Source organism: Panthera tigris, chromosome C2 (assembly GCF_018350195.1).
Source record: "Panthera tigris isolate Pti1 chromosome C2, P.tigris_Pti1_mat1.1, whole genome shotgun sequence".
In the NCBI taxonomy this organism is placed as follows: domain Eukaryota; kingdom Metazoa; phylum Chordata; class Mammalia; order Carnivora; family Felidae; genus Panthera; species Panthera tigris.
The window spans coordinates 52,482,010-52,506,125 of NC_056668.1; the positions used below are offsets into that span (position 1 = coordinate 52,482,010).

The following is a 24,116-nucleotide window of genomic DNA, read 5'->3' on the forward strand; positions in this document are numbered from 1 at the left end:
AGAACAAGCACGACATCAGAAACAGGTAGGGCACTTTTAAAAATGTAGATACTCAGATCCCAGCTGGTAAGGGCAGAGGTAATATACAAAGTCAAGGACCTGCACTTTATCATTCTAGAAGATGAGAACACATCACCTGGTCTGTGGACTCTGTAGGGAAACCACTAGATAAGATGACTGCCAAACACATTAGTGACATATCTTGTGTTAAAAAAAAAAAAAACACAAAAAGTTTAAATTTTATGCACTTTAAAATTATATACATCAGAATACTGACACAAGACAGGAAGTGGGGGTCTCTAAGAACTTTAGCTTTCAGTCACAGATGGCCTGCCATTAATATTTTAATGTCTTTAGAGGATGCCAATGGCCAGCAATTCATATAGCATTAGGCAGAAATAGGGGAGAAAAGAAAAAGCAAAGAAAATGTTTCTGTTTAAAAAATGCCATGTTTCTAAGACTGCCATTGGTGATTATATCAATCCTGCAGGGGCTGGTAAACTTTTTCAGTTAAGGCCCAGATAGTACATATTTTTAGCTTTGTGGGCCATAGTTTCTGTGGCAGCTACTCACTTGTGCCACTGTAGCCACAGAATGGGTATGTCCATGTGCCACTGAAATCTTATTTACAGAAAGAAAAAGAGGCTGGATTTGGCCCACATGCTGTAATTTTACCAAATACTGATAAAGTGGAAAAATGCACTGTGATAAATTACTAACTTCAAGACTTCAGTCACTTTATAAAAACATAACTGAAGTGTTTGAAGCATCTGTAAAAAGAGCTACCAATTTATTTTCAGAAAAAATTTTCATAAAAAAAATTTAGGTAAACTTTCCAATTTCCTTAAAGGGGAAAAAAACACTTTGCTCATCTAGAAAATTAAAAGCTTAAAAAGTCACAAGCAGAATTTCTGTCTCTGTCTTTGTCTCTGTCTCTGTCTCTCTCTCTCTCTCTCTCTCTCTCTCACACACACACACACACACACACACACACACACACACACACATACACAAAGGCATGTGAAATGAACTTTAAATGAAGCTTTAAATAAACAGTCCTGAATTTAACTAGCAAATATAAGCTGTCTTATTTAAAAAAAAAATTTGCACTGACTGACCATTTGACATACAATACATACAATATTCACACTGGTTTAAGGAGGATGAGAAAACACCTCATTTTCACAAGCATAAAATGTGCTAATTGTTCAAATAAGTCCTCCTGAAACAAAGCCGAAAAGGCTCACAATGCTGATACCCTTCAGATGCCAACAGCTACAGGCTCACACATGCCAACTTGGTAATGAGACATCATTTAGAAATATACCACACGTAAATATATACAATTCTTGTCAAGTCCTGTAACCTGCAATCAATTAAGCTTCTCTAGATAGAAAATGGAACTGGAATACTAACTACTTGCCTCTGAGGTATAGTCATTGGTGACAAAAATAACTTTTTTCTTATAAAACATAATTTCAATGGTCCTTACCACTGAAACAAAGTATTTGCTTTTGGCTATTTGTGTCTAAACCTAAGTTTACAGTAGTCAAAGTCTAAAAGAGGTATTACTCAATGAAAAAAGAAAAAATTGTTTTCTTTTTTAAAGGATAACCAGTTTGAGATGAAGCTATCTTAGTATATTTGTTCCTCGTTTTATTTTTAAATATTTTTTTTTCCCATAAAGTTAATAAGAAGAGAAAGAGTTTACTCTAAAAAGTTTTCAGTATTGTTCTGGATGTCACAATTATTTCATATATATGAGATCCCTAAAATATATATTTGATATTTCACATATACATAACTTATTACACATGGCAGAACCCAAAGTTTTGGTCTTACTAACAATCTGAAATACTGCCATAATATATTATTCTTGAGATTCACATTTCATAACCTAAGACACAATTAAGGTTTCTAGGAAAGAAATGAATGTATGTATTCTGGGAGAAAATTCTCCGTGGGTCTCTCACATGTCTGTCTGCATGTATTTTGACCACAAATACTGACACCCTTTGTTTGGGACTATTCTTTCAGAAACATTTTTTTTTAATTTTTTAATTTTTTTTTAATGTTTATTTATTTTTGAAGGAGAGAGACAGAGTGTGAGTGGGGGAGGGGCAGAGAGAGAGGGAAACACAGAATCCGAAGGAGGCTTCAGGCTCTGAGCTGTCAGCACAGAGCCCGACGTGGGGCTTGAACTCACGAACTGCGAGATCATGACCTGAGCCGAAGTCAGACGCTCAACCGACTGAGCCACCCAGGCGCCCCTCAGGAACATTTATATAGCAAACAGCCTTGGGTGACAGCAATAGTGTCTCCTTCTGGAACAAAAACACTATCCAGTGTCTCCTTCCAGGGCAAAAGTTAGGTCAGTTTACCTCTCATTATAAAAGGCCCAGGTTTCTTAAGTTCAAGGTTCTTCAGTAATGCAACCCATTGGATGGGCAGGTGTAACCTGTCCTTTATGTCCTTCTATAGGAGTTGGGAGTCAGGGAACTGCGCAAATAGTGATACTCTGCCTCTTGCTATTACTATGACTAATAAACAGTCATTTTGGTCCGACAAACATCCGTATGTCTTCTGTCAGCATTTATGAAGTGCAGATTAACTTCAAAATTAGTTCTTGACAACATAGTTTAAAGAAATAAATCCTACCAAGTTACACCATAAAATATGTCCAAGTTAGTTGTGTCTATGGATGTTGGGTTTATTTATTTGGGCAGATACCGTAGACTGAATACCCCTTCCCAATCCTTTTCTCTCTTGCCTTCCTCTAACATGGAGGCTGAACTTGAAAATTTTCAAAAGACCAGTCAGCTTTGTAGCAAGAGGAGATTCTATGTCCTAATAAGACCTCAGAGAAATCTGCTGGAAGGAGCAAATCAGGTAGAAAGCTTCCAGGCAGCTTTTTGATCTGTGATAAAAAGAGGACAGACATGTGTGGTGCTGCCCTGCCCTTCTTTCCTGTCTTGTAGCCTTAAAAAAGACAAAGCCACAGCAGAAATTTTACAACCATGAAGTGACTAGAATGAGGACAAACCCAACTAAGAAAGGAGATTACAAAGCCAGAAAGAGCTTGGGTCTCTGTTGAGAAATACACATCCCTACACTTGTAAGCCACTGTTGGTCACATACTGTTACTTTTTTAAAAAAAAAATTTAGTGTTTATTTATTTCTAAGACAGAGAGCATGAGTGGGGGAGGGGCAGAGAGAGAGAGACACAGAATCAGAAGCAGGGTCCAGGCTCTGAGCTGTTCCCACAGAGCCTGACGCGGGGCTCAAACCCACAAACGGTAAAAACCCACAAACCTTAAGTCGGTCGCTCAACCGACTGACCCACCCAGGCACCCCACGTACTGTTACTTTCAGCCAAATTAATTGATGCAACTTACAGACTCAGTCATGTTGATAAAACACTTTCAAAATTTTACTGTCCAAAAATAAGATTAATAATACATTAAGCCAAGAGTTGGCAAACTATAGCCCACAGCCTTTAGTCTACCACATGCTTTTATACATAAAGTTTTGTCGGAACATAGCCATGCTTTCCTACTATAAAGGAACTGCTGAGTAGTTGCCAGAGACCATGTGGCAAAATCTAAAATATTTGCTATCTAGTTCTATATAGTTTGCTGACCCGTGGGTTACGCTATTCGACATGCCACTTTTAGAAAAAATTATTTACTATTTTTTAAACTAAAATTCTTGAATTGATTACCTAAAATCCTAACTTGAAATCCATACTTATAATACTTTATATCATAATATTAAAGGCACAAAGTGAATGTGAAATGTAGCATTCCCTATGCCACCAACATGGAACACACCTCTCACCTCTCTCTTTTTAATTACAATACAGAAAACTTTGTTAACAGATTTAACAATGATGATGTAAGTCATAATCATATTTAAACTATTTTAATTGATCCTCCAGAGTTTTTATCACAAAATAAAAGAATAAAACTGGGATTCTTAATCAAGGGATAATGATTCTTAATATTATAACCTTTAATTAAATATACATATTTATAGTATAAATAATTTCTAAAGATAGCATTTAATACATTGAAATCAGAAAGAATGTTTGTTCTAACAATGTATTTATAAATTCATTTATGTCAACATATACAAAAATACAGATGAAAATGTAATGCACCATGCTTTTAATATATGCATAAAAATTAGTCAAGAAATTAATTCATATGCTTTTTATTATAAATCTTTAAAAATCTACAAAAATTATTGACCTACAGGTAGGTCCTTCAAAACAAAAATGTTTAAGTAATTTTCTTTGACATTATCTTCAATAGAGCAAAGTTTTTCAGACTTCTCATGCCATGAGAATGAGTTTCCATTTTCTTCTCCTCCTGACTATAAATTTTATACTACCATCATTTGGTCACTATTATGGGTTGAATTGTGTCCCTTAAAAAGATCCACTGAAATCTTAACTTCAACCCTACCCTGAATGTGACCTTATTCGGAAACAGGGTCTTTGTAGATGTAATAATTAAAATAGAGTCACCAGGTTAGGCCCTGATCTATCACGACTGGTGTTCATGTACAAAAGAAGGAAATGGAGACACAGGCAGAGGGAGGAGAACACCATGTGACGGCAGAGGTAGGGACTAAAATTGTGCTGCTGGAAGCCAAGGAATGCCTGGGGCTACCAAAACTGTAGTCCTGGAGGCATCCTCCCTAGAGGGTTGAAGGGAGCACAGCCCTGCTGACAGCCTGATTTCAGACTTCTAGGCTCCATCAGTAAGAGAGTCAACTTAAACAGAAACTGCTGTTTGGGCCCCTTGGTGTATAATATTTTCCTACGGCAACCCTAGGAAATTAATACAGTCACATATATTTGATTAAGAGATCACATGATCACAAGATCAGATGTTCAAAGTAATACAGTTCAATAAATCTAAATTTATCTTTTTTCAACGGTTCTACCAAACCAAGCAGCCTCAATCTCTATTTTTTGAATCTATAAATGAGTACTTTTTGTAATAACCTCATCTGTATATCCTGCTATAATCAGCCCATCTATAAACAATTGATTTATAAATGCAAACTCAAACAAAAACTCATGTTCCAAAAACGAGCTTAAAGAGACAAAAGATTAATATTAAAAATGGATTTAGAAAACCAAATACTTCTGAAGCACTTTATTTCAAACAGTCAGACATGCGTACTATTTTATGACTTACCCAATTAGTGCTGGATGTTAAAATGTTTGGATTCCTGGAAACTCCACTTTGTTAAATCACTGAGGGAAAAGAGGGGGTGCTTCTTGGGCTAGATTTCCAAGCATTCTTCAGGCTATAGGATTATTACTGCAGCTTGTCAGTTTTATAAACAGACTTCAATTTAGTTTTTTTAAGAAACTGCCAAAGGAGCTGTCTTTAACTAAATAACAAATCTGCCACTTGAAAGACATCATTCATCAACCTTCTTTGTTGGGAGCATTGTTATTATGAAACTAAAAACAGGCATTCTTTCTTGAGTGCTTCTGGATTTTAATTACCAAATTTGAATGTCACCAGATATTCACTGAAAGGGAAACATCAATTTTAATAAGCTGCCTTAAGACTGAAAAACATAAAAGGTATTCAACCATAAAGTCAAGTTCACTTTGAGTCTCGTAAGTTGGCTTACTGTCTTATAATACGATGCTTATTGCTCTCAAGAATTTGTAAACATTTAATAAACTCTAAGCTGTAGGGAGGAAAAGTCTCCAATTTTAAAATCAAAATATTATATGTGTATAATACATAATTTGACTTGGAAGGTATTTAAATAAATTGCAATAAAATTTTTAAAAGCTAATAAATCAGGAGTTAGGGGCTGCATAATATTAACAGAGGGCTGGGGGAAAAGTAAATAAAATAAAATGGATTAAATATAAACATCTTATTTAAAAATTTAAAAAATAGTGAATTTAGTTTTAAATTACATCTTAATAACTTCTTTTGTATTTTTAAAATGTACCCCAAAGGGGAAATTGCTGGCAAAACCCCTTTCACTTTTCACTTACATGAAAATCAGTAAGAAAATCACTTTGTGTCTACTTAGCAAAAGCATCATAGATGAAGTTAGTCATAAAGTCCTCAACAGTCAAAGATTCTTCAAGCTCTCACCTGCCCACTCTAACAGACTCCCTTTGTTTAACTTCGAAAACATTTGTCTAAGTAACTTTCTTGTGGTCTCTCCTTTCACAGTGTGTTAATAAGCCCCTTCATTTCCAAACTTTAGAAAAGTATATTCACAACTCTCAGATGCTTAAAATATGAATGAAAGCATTCTTATCAAGACTAAATAAACTTTCTATTCATTTATGATAAGTCAGCCTGAGGAAGATGTTCAAGTTTTCTAAAGAAAATTCCATTTCCTACCTGGCAGACACTGCTACCCAAAGGAGTCGACCACTATTTGTCCTCTGCATCCTACTTATATATTATCATTTTAAAATATCAAAAATTAATCTTTTGGTTCCTCTAATCTTCCACCGAAAAGGAAAAAGATATCTAGAATGCAAACTGCAAAAAATTGAATGGCAACTCAACACGTTTATATTAAAGAACTTGTGTTCAAAAAAGATTAGGAATCTATTTTGATTTATTTAGAAATCATATTTTTCTGTTTGCAACCTGTCCCTTGTCCTCATGAAATGTAAAAAAGCTCTGCATTTTTCACCATTAATAAACAAAGAAAAGAAAGAGACTAGATCATTGTTTTTGTCAGATTATTTCTTAAAAGACTAATAATCCATTCCCTCTCATGCATCATTAAACAAGAGATATTTCATAAAATATAGGAAATACATTCAACACTGTACAAGTTATTTATATAAGAAAGATATAACTTCCCTAAGATTAATTCTCCTGAAAATGGTTATTATAATAACAAAGACAGTATTTTTACTAGAAACTACTATTAGATTTGGAAAATTATTTATTTTTTTTTTTAAACTTTGCGGTTTTTTTTTATTTTTTTTATTTTTTTATTTTTTGAGAGAGAGAGAGAGAGACAGAGTACGAGTGGGGGAGAGGCAGAGAGAAAGGGAGACACAGACTCCAGAAGTGGGCTTCAGGTTCTGAACTGCCAGCACAAAGCCCGATGTGGGGCTCAAACTTAGGGACAGAGAGATCATGACCTGAGCTGAAGTCGGTGACCTAACCGACTGAGCCACCCAGGCGCCCTGAAAAATTATTTAATAGACTAGTACAGCAACAGTAGTAGCCTTTAGTTTGAAACAAACTACATCTTTGTTTTATGATGTTGAAACGTCTGAACCAAAAAATATTGTGACAATCCAGAATATAAAGACTAAAACAACACAGATCACAGGTCAGAAAACCAACCAACGCTACAAAGAACACTTGGAGCATAAATGACAACAGACCATTTGAAAGCACTCTTTCCTCATTTCCTTCTCGCAACTTATAGTGCTGCCTATGAGAAAACGTAGAACTTACTGTGGCATTTTAAACAAGGCCATAAACCTGTGAGTTCTAGTAATAATTAAAACTATTACCTAGAGCCTCAATTGTGCATACAAGTCAATCTCTTTTTATGGTTAAACTGAAAACCCAGGGGAACTTCAAGCCTACTTCCATGACCAAGCAATCAACAGCATTTATATTTATACAAATTTAAACACTTCAACTGACACACTATTATCTGGCCAAAGCAATGCTGGCATACGGTGGTATGAAGAAAGCCAAGTAGGTTTATTTGCAGCTTTGTGTTTTGTTGTTCCTGTTATTGTTGTTGCTGGTAGTTTTTGATTCGATTTTTAACTTAACCATGAATCTTTAATATATCAGTTCCAAAATGTTCTTGGTATACTATCTCATAAATTACAACACAGGTATAAACAGCAAGCATAGTGATTAGTAGTCCTTTAGAGGAAAAGGCACTTTATTATATTAATACAGCCAGTTTAATATAGCATTTTTCTTTGTTCAATCAAATGGTCAGTGGAGAGGAAGATTTTTGCCTGATACTCCTGAAGGATTTTAAATAAAGGCTAGCATCTTCCAGGACGAATTTTTCTATGTCAAAATACTTTTAAAAAAATCTGGTTTGGAACGAATATTATTATACAAGCTATGCACACTGTGATTTTCGACAATATATGTGCATGAGGAACAGCCCAGGGGCTCTGAAATGACATTAATAATAAGACAACATCTATGTATTATCCTCTGGTGTGAATTTTTTAAAAGCCTTCATTTTCTTCACTGATGGGTTATCAAACACAACTATTTTTTCCACCTCAGTTGACTTTTGGTTTTGTTTCAGTGGTTGTAAACCAGAGTGTGGGAGGGGAAAATGGTTTGTTGCACTCTGGTTCACTGAAGCAGCTATGAAATACGGAAAATCTGAGTATCCTTAGGCCATCACCTCTGGGTGTTCTAAAACAGTGTCTAACACCAGGCCTTGCTGAGCAGGTAATTAACACACAACTTTTTACATGAAAGAGTAAATTTTACTATCAAAATGGTCAACTGATGAAACTACCAGTCATATCACTGAAGAAAAGCCCCTCCTGGCAATTCTACATTTGTTAGCCTCACATTCATTCGGACTTTTGCCACTAAAAATGTAAGCCATGTGATATAAAGTTTCACCTCTTCTCTGTACCTGAAACTACAAATTCTCCCTTCTCTACATGATTCCCAACCCCCACCCCATATATACACAGGAAAACTTTATGGGTGCCTGATATCACTAAATTACTCTTCCCAGAAAGAAACACCAGCTCCGAATGGTTTAGACATTCAGCTGGAGTTGCACTAGCTCAGTGTGAGGTTCAACCATTTGTCAGGAAAAAAAAAAACAAAAAAACAAAGAAACAAACTTGGGAGAAGTGATGCTAGAAAAGAGGTTTGCCATGAAAGTCAAGCAAGGCATGCAGCATGCCTCTAACCAGAAATCGTCATCCCACCCCATTCTCCAAGTGAGAGGTTTGCCCTACACCCACAATATCTATTTCACTAGCAAATAAACTTTCTGCTTCTCACCTAGAGACAAAAAATACACTGCATGCCATTTGCTATACTTATTTTCCTATTTACTATATTTGTCACAATTATATGAAACTGCTTTAAAAATTCAGGCCACTCATATTTCAGCAATTAATTAAAACCGAGCTTAATCAAAGTAGACACCTGAAATTTTCCCATTTGCCCTTACGTTTAAAACAAATCCACAAAGAAGTTTCTTTTTGACACAGCAGGAACATGAAAACAAACTTTTGGATTCGTGAACTCATCCAGCACTCTTTTTCTCAACAAAGTACGTAATTTGCTGGTGGCAATGCTGGTATAGTCAGTGGGCTCCAAATCACTATGTCTCCTATTACTACCTCCTTCAGTTTTAGCTTGATAATACCAATATCCCTACTGACATTATTTGCAGAAGCAAAAACTGTTCAGAGAATGTATAATATACCCAGGAATCACTGTGTCATCCATGTTAGATAAGAGTCATTCCACCAAATAGAATACTTTGTTGCCTAACGACCATAAGAACATTCTAAGAAATTTCTTTTGTTTTCTATAGAGCAAAATGTCTCACAGCTCCATATACAATGGCACACTTTAGCCTCAGCTTGCATTTAAAATACTAAGGCAACCTAAAAATGAATGTGTAAAAATATGTAACTACCAAAAGAAACATAGATCAAAACCTATGTTCTTACTATGGTGTACCAAGAGTGGTACATTAGTATGAATTTTGATTAAACATGTATCAAATGTAAGTTCTGCATAAAAACAGTGGTCAAAGAACACCATCAGCAAATGGAACACAGATGACAGAAAAATTCATTTAGGAACACGCTATACCAGCATAGAAACTAATAAGCTCTCTCTTAGGGTTGAATTTAGCAGAGTGACAAAATTTACTTGGACACTTAAAACACAGAATTTAGAGTCTCCTCGACCTGATCAATCAGCAATATACAACCTGTCATCATCTGTGGAAATCTACACACAAGCAACCAACATTTTACAGAGATTCTCCCATGATATGCTCCCACATAAAAGTCCAAAATATCAAAGTTTATAAATGAAATGGTAATTATAAAGACATCTACTGGGTCAGGAAATGTTTCAAGTTTCTAAAGGAGTTATAAAAGTGGGGTACAAGTTCACCACATCTTATATGACTATATCCAATGAAAACACTGTATCCACTCAAATTCCTAAACTGAGAAATTACATGCCCTCTCACTGGACCGATATCCTAAAAACGTGAAATTAAATGGATTTCTTTGCTGACTCATGAAGAATTTCAGGGCTACTAAATGTGAATAAGAAGTATAAAGACAATTATAAAACAACTTGATTTTATTAGATCACTTGTAGAACTACAAAGTAAAAATACAGTTTTAAACATAAACAGCTGGCTTCCCTATAACTGGTCATTCTTGAAAGGTTTGTTGTTCCCTATAACTGGACATTCTCTGGAAGAAACCATCACTACTATATTTCCCTACTTTATTTATGATACCATGTGGTGATTCACACTCTGCTTGGCAGTCCAGGAGAGAGTCTTAGAGCTTTAAAACTAAAAGGCAACTGAAAGATTCACCATCCTCAAAACGTGTAAACTGTGATCCAAGTATATTACATAATGAGCCTATAGTTACAATTGGTTAACACTTATGATTATGTTAGGTTCATCACCAATTTAGAGAGCAAATTATAAATAAGTAAACATTTATGCCATTTTACATTTTGGCAGATGGTTTTTCTGTGTTTGATTTTGATGGTTTTACTCACTCCGGGTATTTGTTTGGCCAGTATTTACAGACAAGTTCAGAGTCTACACAACTAGATAAGTGAACCTGCTATTATACAACCCTATGTTTTATCAAACTGAATGAGGCTAGTTTTTCTGACCTGAAAGAAACATTAGAGGTTTCTTGGAGGTTTCCCTATACGGAAGGAAACTAAAATACAGAGAAGTTAAGTGTCTTAAACAAAAATTCAACTTAACCACATTAAAGTCATATATATTTTAATATTTGTTTTCAAATTTGGAAATCTAAATATACTATTACTATCAGTGAATATTCTAGATATATTTAAAATATCCCAGAAATGGAAAACTAACTTTCGTCAATTGATTTAAGATGGACCATAAAATTTAACATTGAAATAGCCAAACTTCAAAGGGGAGCCTCTAAGTCTGGAATCCTGGCTGTAAAGTGAGGATTCAGTTGATGTCCCTTCAGTCTTCGCCACCCCTGTTCAGTTTCTCACTTAACAGTCAAACACTGAGACTCAAGCTATATCTCCCACCCACGTCTATCACATATACATATCCAGTCAAGGCAGCGCCTCCAGTACCAAATACGGTAGATGGGAGCAACAGGAATTCTCATTCATCACTGGTGGGAATGCAAAATGGCACAGCCACTTTGGAAGACAGTATGGGAGGTTCTTACAAAGCTAAACATAGGCTTACCCTAAGACCCAGCACTCATGCTCCTAGGTAGTTACTCAAATGAACTGAAAGCTTACGTCCACATAAAAACCTGCATATGAATCCTTACAGCAGCTTTATACATAATTGCCAAAAGCTAGAAGCAACCCTGATATCCTTCAATAGATGAATGGATAAACAAACTGAGGTACATCATTACATGATAATGAAATGGCAGATACATGACATGTATTTGTCAAAACCCACAGAACTGTGCAACACAAAGAGTGAATCCGAATATAAACTATGAGCTTTAGTAAATACTACTATATCACTATTGGTTCATCAATGTACCACACTATGCAAGACAGTAAAAATGGGAGAAAAGCATGTTGGCAGGGAGAGGTAGATGGGAACTATGTACTTGGGAGTAATTTTTCTGTAAACCTAAAACGGTCCTAAAAACTAAGGTCTATTTTAAAAAAGAACGGCATCTCATGAATTAGTAATTATCAAGAAATTTAAGTAAAACTACAAGGTTTAAATAATGTGAAAAGCAAAACACAAATGCAGTATTTCTTCCAAAAAACAAAAAAGCTGACAATTATACTATGATGCAAAAAGTAACAGAAATATGACCTTATCACTAAAATAAATAAATAAATCTGAAATATTCTTACCTGTCCTGTGACTGCTCTTCGTACATCCTCTCCTTGCCTTCTTTAAAGAGTCTTATTGCCCGTTTTGACTTTTTCATTAAACTGTCAATGTAGATTTTAAAATACTCATTCTCACTGAGTTGGGCAAGTTTTTGGTTGTCATCATATTTACTCAATATAAGTCGCAAATGTTGATATGTATCAGGTAAAATATCAAGTATGTATGGTGGGCTATTTTTCAACTGAAGTTTGGGATTTTGGCACAGTCTGACCTAAAAAAGAGACAAAAATAAAATACTTTCATATGAATCACAATAACTTGTTTCATAGAAAAGTTATGAAATTCATCAAACTGTACTATTTCTTCATTTTCCATAATATAAATTTTGATCTTAAAATTACTATCTCCAAGCTACAAAGAATTGGTAAATATTTGCATCTGTCTTGATATAATTAAATCCAATTTTCTTCTCCTCCCATTCATGCTTACTATGTCACACCTTTACTTTCCACCTCTTAAGTTTTCTTTCTCTCTTCTACAGTATCCCATTGTTCATGGCTTCACAGAACTCCAATGTGCTAATTATTGTATACCACTTATAGTCTCTTTGTTTAAATAAAAATTAGGAAATGGGCGTCTTCTGCTGGCAACCAACGTCGCCTCACATTTAGATATCATTTTACTACACTGAACTCCCAGCTAAAGCTCTTTCATAGATTTTAATTAATGTTTTGGCATATTGTTCCTGAACCCTGAGGAGAATAAAACAAAGAAGTGCTATTTTAATAACTGAGTTATTAAGTAGTAAATGGGTATCAGGTCAGAGCGAGTCTTTTCCACCTCCCCATATTATATCCCGTGCCTGTAGACATGCATTCCATAAAGATTCAGTCATTACATCGGGTGTCACCCAACCACTGGGGCATTTGGAGCTGCCTGCAGAACCTTCTGCTAGGATGAAAAAGTAGCAGCTCAACTACTATATTCAATTCTACATGTTCATGCAATTTAGTCAAAAGTTAGTTAACTCATCTTATTCCTCCTATCCCTCAAACCAGGGCATAAGGAACCACCCAATTAAATAATTTGTAAATGAATTCACTGGATACTGCCCAAGAGCACACATAATGTAAAGGTGCACAATCTCACAAAAAGCAAAGTGTACAAAGCAAAGGCAGCTTTACTGAGAAGCCAGTGAAGCATAAACTTGATGGTCCCTCAAATAGCTAGCCCTCTTCTAAGGCTTTCATCACATATTTTTGTAACACTTTCAAGAGCAAGATATTTTATTTTATTTTTTATTTTTGAGAGAGAGAAAAAGTGTGAGCGGGGGAGGGGCAGAGATAGGGGGAACCACAGAATTCAAAGCAGACTCCAGGCTCTGAGCCCCTCAGCACAGAGCCTGATGCACGGCTTGAACCCACGAACCATGAGATCATGACCTGAGCTGAAGTCAGTCCCTCAACAGACTGAGCAACCCAGGTGCCCCAAGAGCAAGAGATTTTAAACACAAGGTTAAGGGGCACCCGGGTGGCTCAATCAGTTATGCCTCTGACAGCTTGATTTTGGCTCAGGTTGACTGGAACCTGCTTGGGATTCTCTTTTCCCCCTTTCTCTGCTTCTCCCCCCGCCCCCCTCCCCCACCTCATGCTCTCAATCTCTCTAAATATAAATAAATAAATAAATAAATAAATAAATAAATAAATAAATAAAATAAAAAAACACACAATTGGTTATGATTTCTTTTTCCAGTATGACTTCCCTTTCATCACACTTAACCTCCTGTTGGGTGGCACTGAAGTGGCTGTAGGTATTTTTCAAATCTGGCTGATGGGAATTTGAGTTGGAAAATACATTTAGTGTGGCTTTAGTAGAAGGTATGTGAGATGCACAGTTATTTCCAGGACTAGTTAAAATATTGTCAGCTAATGCAACAACAACAACAACAACAACAACAAAAAATGGATTCAGGAATACTTCAAGTGCCCATCAAGCAGCACACAGCATAGGAGCAAGAAGATCCAATTCCAGTTTGGTAATTTAAACATGTCCAATGGTACCCAAGACCATTTGGCATATTAAATAATGCCAAATCATTAGAAAAGTATAGTTAAAGGGGCTGATAAAGCTTTTTACCCTCCTTTTACTTTGTGACACTTTGATATAATCAGAGAGGCTCATTCTGTCCTAACGACTGATGAAATACTAAACAGGTCAATGATTGAATAAATTCTGGTTGAAACAGCATATAGTTTTTCAATTCTTAAAAAATAAAATAGTATCACAAGTATGCACGAATTTCAAAAATATTGCCAGCAACATCATACAGCAGACACAGTTTAATTTCAGCAACATAAAACTTGCTACAGCACCTCACAGATTGATAAATTATTAACTTGTAGTTAGGGGACTATCCAGTTTCAAATTAATTTCCTCTACCGGTGAACTTTTTAACTGATAAAAAAAAAATTTCTCTCAGGTATTTTCTTCAGATATTCCAAATAAATATTCTTTAACAGATTTTTTTAAGTGTTACAGATTTTTAATTTGCTATTCTCTACCTGACCTTTTTCTCATTTGCTTTATTTAAATTGTAATTCTATCTGGGAATTTATTATTTTATTCGGTACAACTGTTTGCATAACTACTATATACCAGGTACTGAGCTTAGTGCCAGGAAATTATAGATGACTACAACATACTTCCTGCCTCAAGGAGTCTGGCAGAAGAGACCTACTTCTCTATAATTAACTTAGGAGCAATGTAATTCTTGCTCTGAGGGATTTTAGGAAAGATCCTGTCCAATCCATTCATTTTCAGATAAAGAAACTAAGAACTACAAAGATTAAGGGACTATTAAAAAATCATTAATCCAACACAAGAGCCTGCATCTTCTGAATCTCAGGCTGATCTTCTTTCTAACTATATCACAATTTAATTAGAATTAGGCATATAATTAATGATCTCTGGCTAACCTCATTTACATTTTTATTTTTATGCCATTTGCAAATTTACATGAATTTCAGGACCCATTTGTTAATTCTACAAACATTTCTGTTTCAGGCATTGTTACAGGCCCTAGGGAATGCAGAATGAAATAAATCACAGACCTGTCCTCAAGGAGTTTTCTAGTGAAAAAGACTGATGGCTTAAAAAGAATTCCAGGAGACATTAAGTGCTATGATGGAGGAGAGTACAATGTGCTGGAGGAGAAAATCAGCAGCTCACTCATATTTTGACATGAAGATATCAAGAAAGGCATTCCTAAATTTGCAAAAGGAATATTCCAGGCAAAAGGGTATGCAAAGGCTTAGGAGGCACTAGAGAATAGATCAGAAAGAAAGGAGTCGATGCAGTCATTCTAAAAGGTAAAGGCACAGGAAGCCTAGGGTTGAGTGGCACAAGGCCCCTGTAGGCCACACAGTTTTCTAAATTTGCATTTGGGAAAGTATAACATACAATGCTGATATGCTGCTGAGTACACAGTTGATCAGTTGGATTAGCATTAAACTCTGTGATTTATGCCAGCTTCTGCCAAAAATGAATAACCCTACACCAGGACTATGACTTCTAGGCAGGTCAAATTCAATTCGATAAATATTTATTGAGTGCCTGCTACGTGCAAGCAACTGTGAAAGCCAGAGAAAGAAAAATTGCTTTTCTAAAAACAGTATGTTAAGGAGAAAAATCAAGCTCACCACAAGGTTCAAGTTCAGATTCAAATGACTTAGCCGTCTTCTAGAAATATCTAAGTTGCTTCCTAAGATGAAAGGTGGTCCCAACACAGAAAAGCTTTAAAAAGAACAAATCTACAATCTTATTATACAATGACGAACTTTTTAACACCAGTGCATAAAAGGACTGGTTCATTAGCAATGTTACTCTTTGCTTTTAAACGAAAAGGCAAAACATTTACCACTGAATTAGGCCACAAACTCCATGAGAGTCATTGACTCAAAGAGTTTTAGAACTAAAGAAGACATTGGAAATCACTATGACCAATTCCCTCCTTTTCACAGAAAAATACTACAACACAGAAATGGAACATAGCTGAGTTTACTGCTCTCAACCCACTAATGTCTAGACTTGAGAGAGTCAGGCACTCTCTCCATAACAGTATGCAACTACCTACTGTATTTGTTTAAATGTATTTAGAGATTTTTAAGGGGGCCTCTCTGTATATGTCCATACCATTTCACATACATAAAAATATATGTCTAATCTTTACATATGCTGTACACATACAATATGTATTCACATACATTAAATATATCTTCAACAGTATCAAAGCAAAGGCACAAATATAAACACAGGATTTACTAGTGCTATAAGAATTTTCAAAGCCATCAATTATTCTTGGAAAACTCTTGCATTTAAAGAGTTTCTCCACTGAGCCTTAATTAAAACTTCTAATCAAAAGGTAACAAAAAGGTATTAGGTCAGCTAACATATTTCTTAGGTTCAGGACCCAGCCCCCGAAATGCATGAAAGAAATTCTCCTGAAACAAATGGCAAACTTCACCAGTAAGGAATTGTGCCTATACTGTAACAGACTTTCATTATAGAGCACACCTCACTTCACAGGGCATTCAGTTATATTAAATCATGTACCCCTGAAGTGAAATATCCCATTTTTAACAACAGTATGGAAAGCCTGAAAGAATCCCCTGTCTGTGCTCCTCACGTAAATGTTTTAAGAAATTCCTTACTGCAATTACACAAAAGTATATCATTATGATAAAAAGCATCTATGAGTTGAGTTCTTCCCATTTTAATTTAGCAAATCATCCTAAGTGTATAAAACTATATAAATGTATCCAGTATAAAATGTAAAAAGTGTAAAGATAATACAAAAACCCTTTCTACATAGAGTATTAATTGGGCAAAACAAGTAATTAGCATATCAAACTGGTCAGGAGTCTAGTGTATTAATTGTGGTAGGATTTAGGGGCAACTACCCAATCATTTATGGTTTTCAATGAAGGTTTCTTTAAAAGATTTACATAAACACATTAAATAATTGACTAGTTGTAACTAAACTATCAATTGTGTATTCATTTGTTCACTTTCCTCCAAATAAGAACAGATCTTCCTTAAGGGTGGAAAACCTATCTCTCTCACTGGTCTGTCTCCATCACCTAATGTAGAATCTTGCAGAGAGTAAATGCACAATAAATACTTGATGGAGGAAAGAAAGTGTAGAAGGGAAAGAACAAAGAACTTCTCAGAAGAAGGTAATATTATACATAGGAAAACCACACCTAGAATGACTAAACCTGTCTAAACGAGTACAAAGTTTTGAAAAGAATTTGATCATATCAAAAATTAGGGGGTGAAGATCTTTTTGATTCACTTCTCACGGAAAGGGGAAGAATCATATTATTCCATGGTCTGCTTGAATCTTCATACTATGAACACAGATGCTAGAATCAATCAAACCTAAGATCTGGTGCTGCCATTTATTAGCTTTACAACTTTGGGCCAGTTTCTTCCTTTAGAAAACTCTTTGGATGTTATAATTCTTAGAAAAAGAAATGTAAAGTGCTCTGCACAGTACCTGGCACATAGTTGACGCTCACTACTTTTTAGAACTTCCCCTTCCATATTTTATATTATACCACAACATGGTCAACTCTGCAGATTTTGCCAACATAGATAATTAGACCAAGGGCACTGACTGCTCTGTTGAAGATCATTAAGAGTTTCTTTGAGATCCTGAAGTTCTTCACACTACCTGAAACCCTGTAAAAGTCTGGAGTGTTTTGTTCAAGAAAGCAGCAAACAAGGCTAATAATACATCAGCAGTAAGTACTCAGCTGATGTGGAATCTGAACAGGTAGAACATTTAATAACTTTTTTTGTTATTGCTATTGGAAGATAGCATGAGTCAGTCAGAGTGGCTAAAATGAACAAATAAGGAGACTACAGATGCTAGAGAGGATGTGGAGAAACAGGAACCCTCTTGCACTGTTGGTGGGAATGCTAACTGGTGCAGCCACTCTGGAAAACAGTGTGGAGGTTCCTCAAAAAATTAAAAATATATCTACCTTATGACCCAGCAATAGCACTGCTAGGAATTTACCCAAGGGATACAGGAGTGCTGATGCAGAGGGGCACTTGTACCCCAATATTTATAGCAGCACTTTCAGCAATAGCCAAATTATGAAAGAGCCTAAATGTCCATCAACTGATGAATGGATAAAGAAATTGTGGTTTGTTATGCAGATCCTGAGAAACTTAACAGTGTTAAGACCATGGGGGAGGGGAAGGGGAAAAAAAAAAAAGTTAAAGAGGGAGGGAGCCAGACCATAAGAGACTCTTAATAACTGAGAATAAACTGAGGGTTGATGGGGGGTGGGAGGGGTGGGTGATGGGCACTGAGGAGGGCACCTGTTGGGATGAGCACTGGGTGTTGTATGGAAACCAATTTGACAATAAATTTCATATTAAAAAAAAAGGGAAGATGACATGAGTATATTTAACAATATTTAAATATTAATACGTTAAAGAGCTAAAAGTTTGGTCACTTATTTTCAAAATGCTTCCTTCATTACCAGGAAAGTATCAGCAACTTACAATTATATATTTAAAAACAAAACAAAAACCTTAACTATATGCCCAAGCAGAGTGGATAAAAATAGTATTGTGGCATGATTTAAGTCACTGCATGTTTCTAAAATGATCTTAATCTGTAAGATAAAAACTTATTTCCAATGTTTTACTTATATACACATTTCATTGCTGAAGACTGATTAAAATATACATTGTTCATTCTGTAATAAACAGTTTTAAAACATGGATTCAACACTACAAATGTTATTCCTTAAATCACTTCATGAGAACCCAATGTAAAATTTACAAAATCTCTCAACACTCTGTGTATTTCCTAACTTCTCTCTTATCTAAGTAGAAGTTAGTTATCTACCCCAGTTCACTCTTCAACTTGTTCTTACCCTTTTCCTCCCACACTGTAATCTTCTAGGATGCCACTTTATTATTTCTTCTTTCTTTGCATTTTAAATCACTCTCTACCTGTATCCCTTCCCTTCAATCTGTGAAGCTCTCCTATAGCACCCACACACACACAATGTTATGTTCTACTCAAACCGGCAAGCTATCTATGAGAACTTTCTTCTTTTCACCAGTTGTCACACTTCTAGAACGACTGTTAAATGACCCACACACTCTTTTTAATCTAGTGCCCTCACGTAAATGAAACCACTCTTGAAAGGTCAACAATGGCCTCTACTCATGAAATTTAGCAACTTCTTCAATTTTCATCCTGCTTGGTTTTCTCCACTTGGACTTGAACTTGGTTTTCTCAGAATGTGAAACTATCTCCTTAATTGAAGCTGTCTCTACCCAAGAAATCAATATGCCCTAATTCTTTTCCAACCTCTCTCATCAGTGTTTTTTGTAAGATTCTCTCTCCTTCACTACCATCTAATTATAAGTACAACCCCACAGAGCCAAAATGCCAATCTCTGACTTTTTCTCGGACTCTCATCTTCTGCTCTGCATTGCAAATCTCTTGCTGTTCTACAACTTGAAATGCAAACTCTGTGGGCATATCTACTAAACATATGTCTCTAGTTTCAACTTCTCTCTTTAACTGCACATTCAACTTTTTGACTTCAAAATGGATTTCACTCTGGCATGTCAAACTCAACATGGCCAAAAACAAACACAGGCACCAACTCCCAGGCTTCCTCTTTTTCTTACTATGTTCCTGATCTCTTTAAGGGCATCACTGCCTTCAAGCTAAACACCTCGAGTCACTTTCACTTCACCTTCTCTTTCATCCTCTATCTCTAAAGGGTCACCAGATCTGTAACTTTTATCTCCAAAGTGCCTCCCATGTTTGAACCCATACTCGCTATACAGACTCTCAATTCTCTAGCTCAGCCCTTCATTATTTCTTGCCCAGTCTGTTTTAATTTCCCTGGATCATTACTCCTACTTTTAAGTTTCTTTTCTCTTAATCCATCCTTTTCAGAGTCAAGAGAGTAATCTATCACAGCATAGCCTTGACTGTTTTTCACACTCTGGTCAAAGATTTTAAATCCAGTCTAAACTCCTTGAAAGAGCAGAAAGCCTCTTCATCTTTCTCAAACTTACCTTCTTAACAATCTCCCTTTCCCCACATTCCTTCAGCGTGATGTGTCCTCCACCTCACTGGAATCCAAAACATCCTCAAAAGAGAAGCGGGCTAATACCTCTACCATGCCTCATTCCATGTCAACTCTTCACCTTAGCAAGCGCATTCTCCTCCACCACATCCTAAGTCACAGCACTTTATTTATATCCCATTACAACACTTACTACACTCTGTAGTATGTAGAATACACTATACTACATAGAATGGAAGGGGTATTTACAAATCTCTTTCCATAAATGGAATTTGATAAATGAATGATGAAATCAATAGACAGGATATAAAGCAACTTCAAAGAAAGGAAAAGTTGATTCAAATGAATGGTAAAGATTTTATAAGAGTTAAAAAAGATTACTAACTAGGACACCTAGGTGGCTCAGGCAGGCAAGCGGCCAGCTCTTCTTGATTTAGGCTCAAGTCATGATCTTGGTGTTCATGAGATCGAGCCCATGTTGGGCTCTGGGTTCTATGATGACAACATGGTGACTACTTGGGATCCTCTCTCTCCCTCTTTCTCTGCTCCTGCTCCACTCACACTGTCTGTCTGTCTGTCTGTCTCTCTCTCTCTCTCTTTCTCTCTCAAAATAAATAAATAAGCATTTTTTAAAAATTACTGATTAAAGCTTCTGTTAAATGAATGCCCTATACCACAAGGATAAACCAAGGTAACTTGGTAGGATTCTTTTTAATGTCTTACTTTATAAAAGTTTTTCCTAGAAGTAGAAAAGTAGCAAACTTTGGGATCACTTCATTTATCTAAGCACAAATTCAAACTTTCAGTATTAAAATAAAATTGTCCGGATATTTAATGTGTTATCATCTACCCAAGTCAGGCAGTGCCCATGATTCTGCTAACACAGAACAACTTCACTGAGGAAAAGAAAATATGTGAAGAATAATTCAAATAAATGCTATTCCCTATTCCAAGGGCCTAAGGATGGTGGTATCTCAAACCCAACAAACACAAACAATAGGCATCCAAAACCTAAGTTTCATCCCACATATAATTTTTTAGACTTATGGGGAATTCACCTTAGAAAAAAATACCTACTATTAGTTTTTTTTTTTTTTAAATAGCATGTATTCCAAGCATCTTTGATTGACAAACTTTAAAATATATCATGGTTGCAGTAAAATTATAAAGACAGAGAATGAATTGCATTCCAAGCTTGACAAATGTACTGAATATACTGAGGGTAAAAGGCGGAAAAGGCTATTCGGCATCATCGCTTTTTAAATGCTTTTAAAACTCTTTCAATAATGTAATTTCAAATAAATGACAAGGACAGCAAGACAAAACGTAGGCAGGTATTCAACTTGCTTTGCTCTTTGGCATCAATTAATTAGTTTCTAATTTCCTGAACATCCATGTAAGTCCAGTACATTTAGTAACTATTAGATGGAAAACTGTTTCTTCCCTTTTCCATCACCTGGCTAAGACACTTATGAAAACCATGCTCAGGAACCTCGCATGAATAAATTATCATTCCTACCATACTGATTAGCAATCATTTCCTTACTCTCACCTCAACACTTCCAACAAGAGTACAATAATGCTGTTCCTAAAGGTAGTGCCCAGCAGAATCCAGACAGACAATTGTCTGAAAGGCAGCCAGAAAAACAAGGTGGATACTCTTCACTTTGCTCCCAGTGTACTTCATACACGTCTGTATTACAGCCTTGTCCATACTACATGGCAATTACCTAGTAAATATAATAAGTAAATAATAAATTACCATGTATATGTCTGGCTCCGATGTGGGTCTGAGTTTTTTGACAGGTCAAAGGCAAAGATACATCTTATGTAGCTTCATCCCTAGCAATAAGCACTTATTGTTGAACACAGTATAGGCCCTCAGTAAATGCTGACTAAGTGTTTAAGAAACCCATCTCTGTAACAGCTTTGGAACAAACTCCACATTCCAGGTATTTTTGAACCGAGATATGTATTCAAGAATAATAGTTCTGTCACTGTATCAACCAGGCATCCATGGACCTGAAGAGTCTGGGGTTAGCTACTGACTTAAACTGACACATAGAGCTAAGGCCAAAAACTACATCTAAATGGGATGCTTTGGGATATGTTACTGTTCTTTTTCTCAATAAATGTACCTTGCTAACTCTGTGCCACTGATGTTTTATCACAAAACACTTCACATGTCACAAAAAACACAACTGAGCAATGACTCCCTCCTACTCTCAGTGACCTTGTATAGAAGGTCTGCCCTCTGAAACCATAACAATTAGTTGGAACTGGAATCCCAGTTGACTGTTTTAAATCCTAGAGGCCAGGGAATGGGAAGACTACACACTTATTGGATACTTCTCCTACAGTCTGAGACCATTTCATATCTCCTGCAAAATAAGTGATTTTACTTTGTAGGTAGCTGAAACATACTGAACTTTAATCTGGTTTCATGTTTATACTTCTAAGATCTGCCCTTGTTGAAGAAGCTTCCTAAAGACAAAAATATTAACTAAATATTTAACCCTGCCTTTTACATAACTACCAGTTAGGCTTGATGGTTACTTTTTCTGTTATTCACAAGCTACACTCATGCTTACTGCAGTTATTTTATGAAACGGTTAGGTAATGTGTCAAGGGATTAACTTTTGGACTAATAATAAAGATCCTGATGTAATCAGCAGGACAATGTTGAGGTTATGAACCACTTCCTTCACCACTGACAAAGAAAATAAAGGTAAACACATGTGGGGGGATGATGCTTCTGCATTACACAATTAAATAAAATATATTTTCAGTTAGTAACTCTCAATGCCTTTTTATTAGTGTGTGATCGAGTAGTAATAAACATCCTGAACTCTTTTATAATGATTTATGTGATTTCCCTCCATAAAACCCATGGATGCATTTGTAAATGAACACAATTTTTATTCTTGACAAATAATGAAGACAAATAGGGAAAGCCATACCAATGCACCTTTGCCAGCACCCAAACCCTCATCCCACTAAGTACAGACTGTCAATAATAGTTTCCCTTATGAGTCGAGTTTCTCGATTGGAGAGGCTAAACCCAAACCCACAAAAGGGTTAATAAAATAAACAATGGCAGAAGCTTAACTATCAAAAAACCATCTATTTTACTATAACTCATGGTGACATAATTAAAAGTGGCTAAGACTTATGTTAACAGTTACAAACCAAAACTATGAATATATTTCCTCATGTTTGAAAAATAATGACTTTATATGAACTATAGTTCACCACTTCCTTATATAAATCTTTTTTATTTGATGTTCTCCCATTCACTCACAAATGCACAAATTCTGACCACTCACAGAAAGGGGTGGGGAGGGAGGTGCAGCTCGTTGGGAGAATCGGACCCATCTGTTGGCCACTCATATAACAGGTAAGTTAGAGAAAAACCTTGAATTCCTTCTCTTACACCCAACTAATGATTTAGGCAGTTAAGAAAGACCTTACAGTGCATACTCTTTGGAAAAGCAAAGACAGCTAGCGTTGCGCCTGCCAGATACATGCAGCTCTTTCAAGTGCACACTCCTTATTCTTAAGTATCTGATGCTAACATCAAAACCTGACCTCAAGCAGCAAGTTGCAATGTTCTGACACTATGACATCATTCTGTCTGGAGCATTTTAATATCACAATTTGAATAAACTGGCAGAAGCTTAAATAGGTCACACTAAAGCCAAGAACTAAGGATATTTAGCTGGCAAAAATTTCTGGCTCTGCATTTAGCACCACCGGCCATAGAATGGCAGGCCTATCGTTCATCTATCCATCTGTACTTCCCGCAAGGATAAATGAAGATAAAACAAATCTCATCACCTTCCTGTACGGCTAACACCACTGGCGGTGGCTTTTTGTGGCAAACATTCATAC

The 24,116-nt window shown here is 35.9% G+C and overlaps 1 protein-coding gene across 7 annotated transcripts in view; it reads right to left on the reverse strand.

Moving 5' to 3' along the window:
* Positions 1-24,116, reverse strand: part of CBLB (Cbl proto-oncogene B) — a 221,157-nt gene that overhangs the window by 182,857 nt on the left and 14,184 nt on the right. For 6 of the 7 annotated variants that reach the window (XM_042956253.1, XM_015544975.2, XM_007098582.3 and 3 more), the window contains one exon: positions 12,117-12,367. In XM_042956253.1, coding sequence (XP_042812187.1) covers positions 12,117-12,367 — 251 coding nt within the window. Of the gene's footprint in view, positions 1-5,207; positions 6,989-12,116; positions 12,368-24,116 lie in introns of those variants that run through there. The other variant, XM_042956256.1, reaches the window with a different exon arrangement.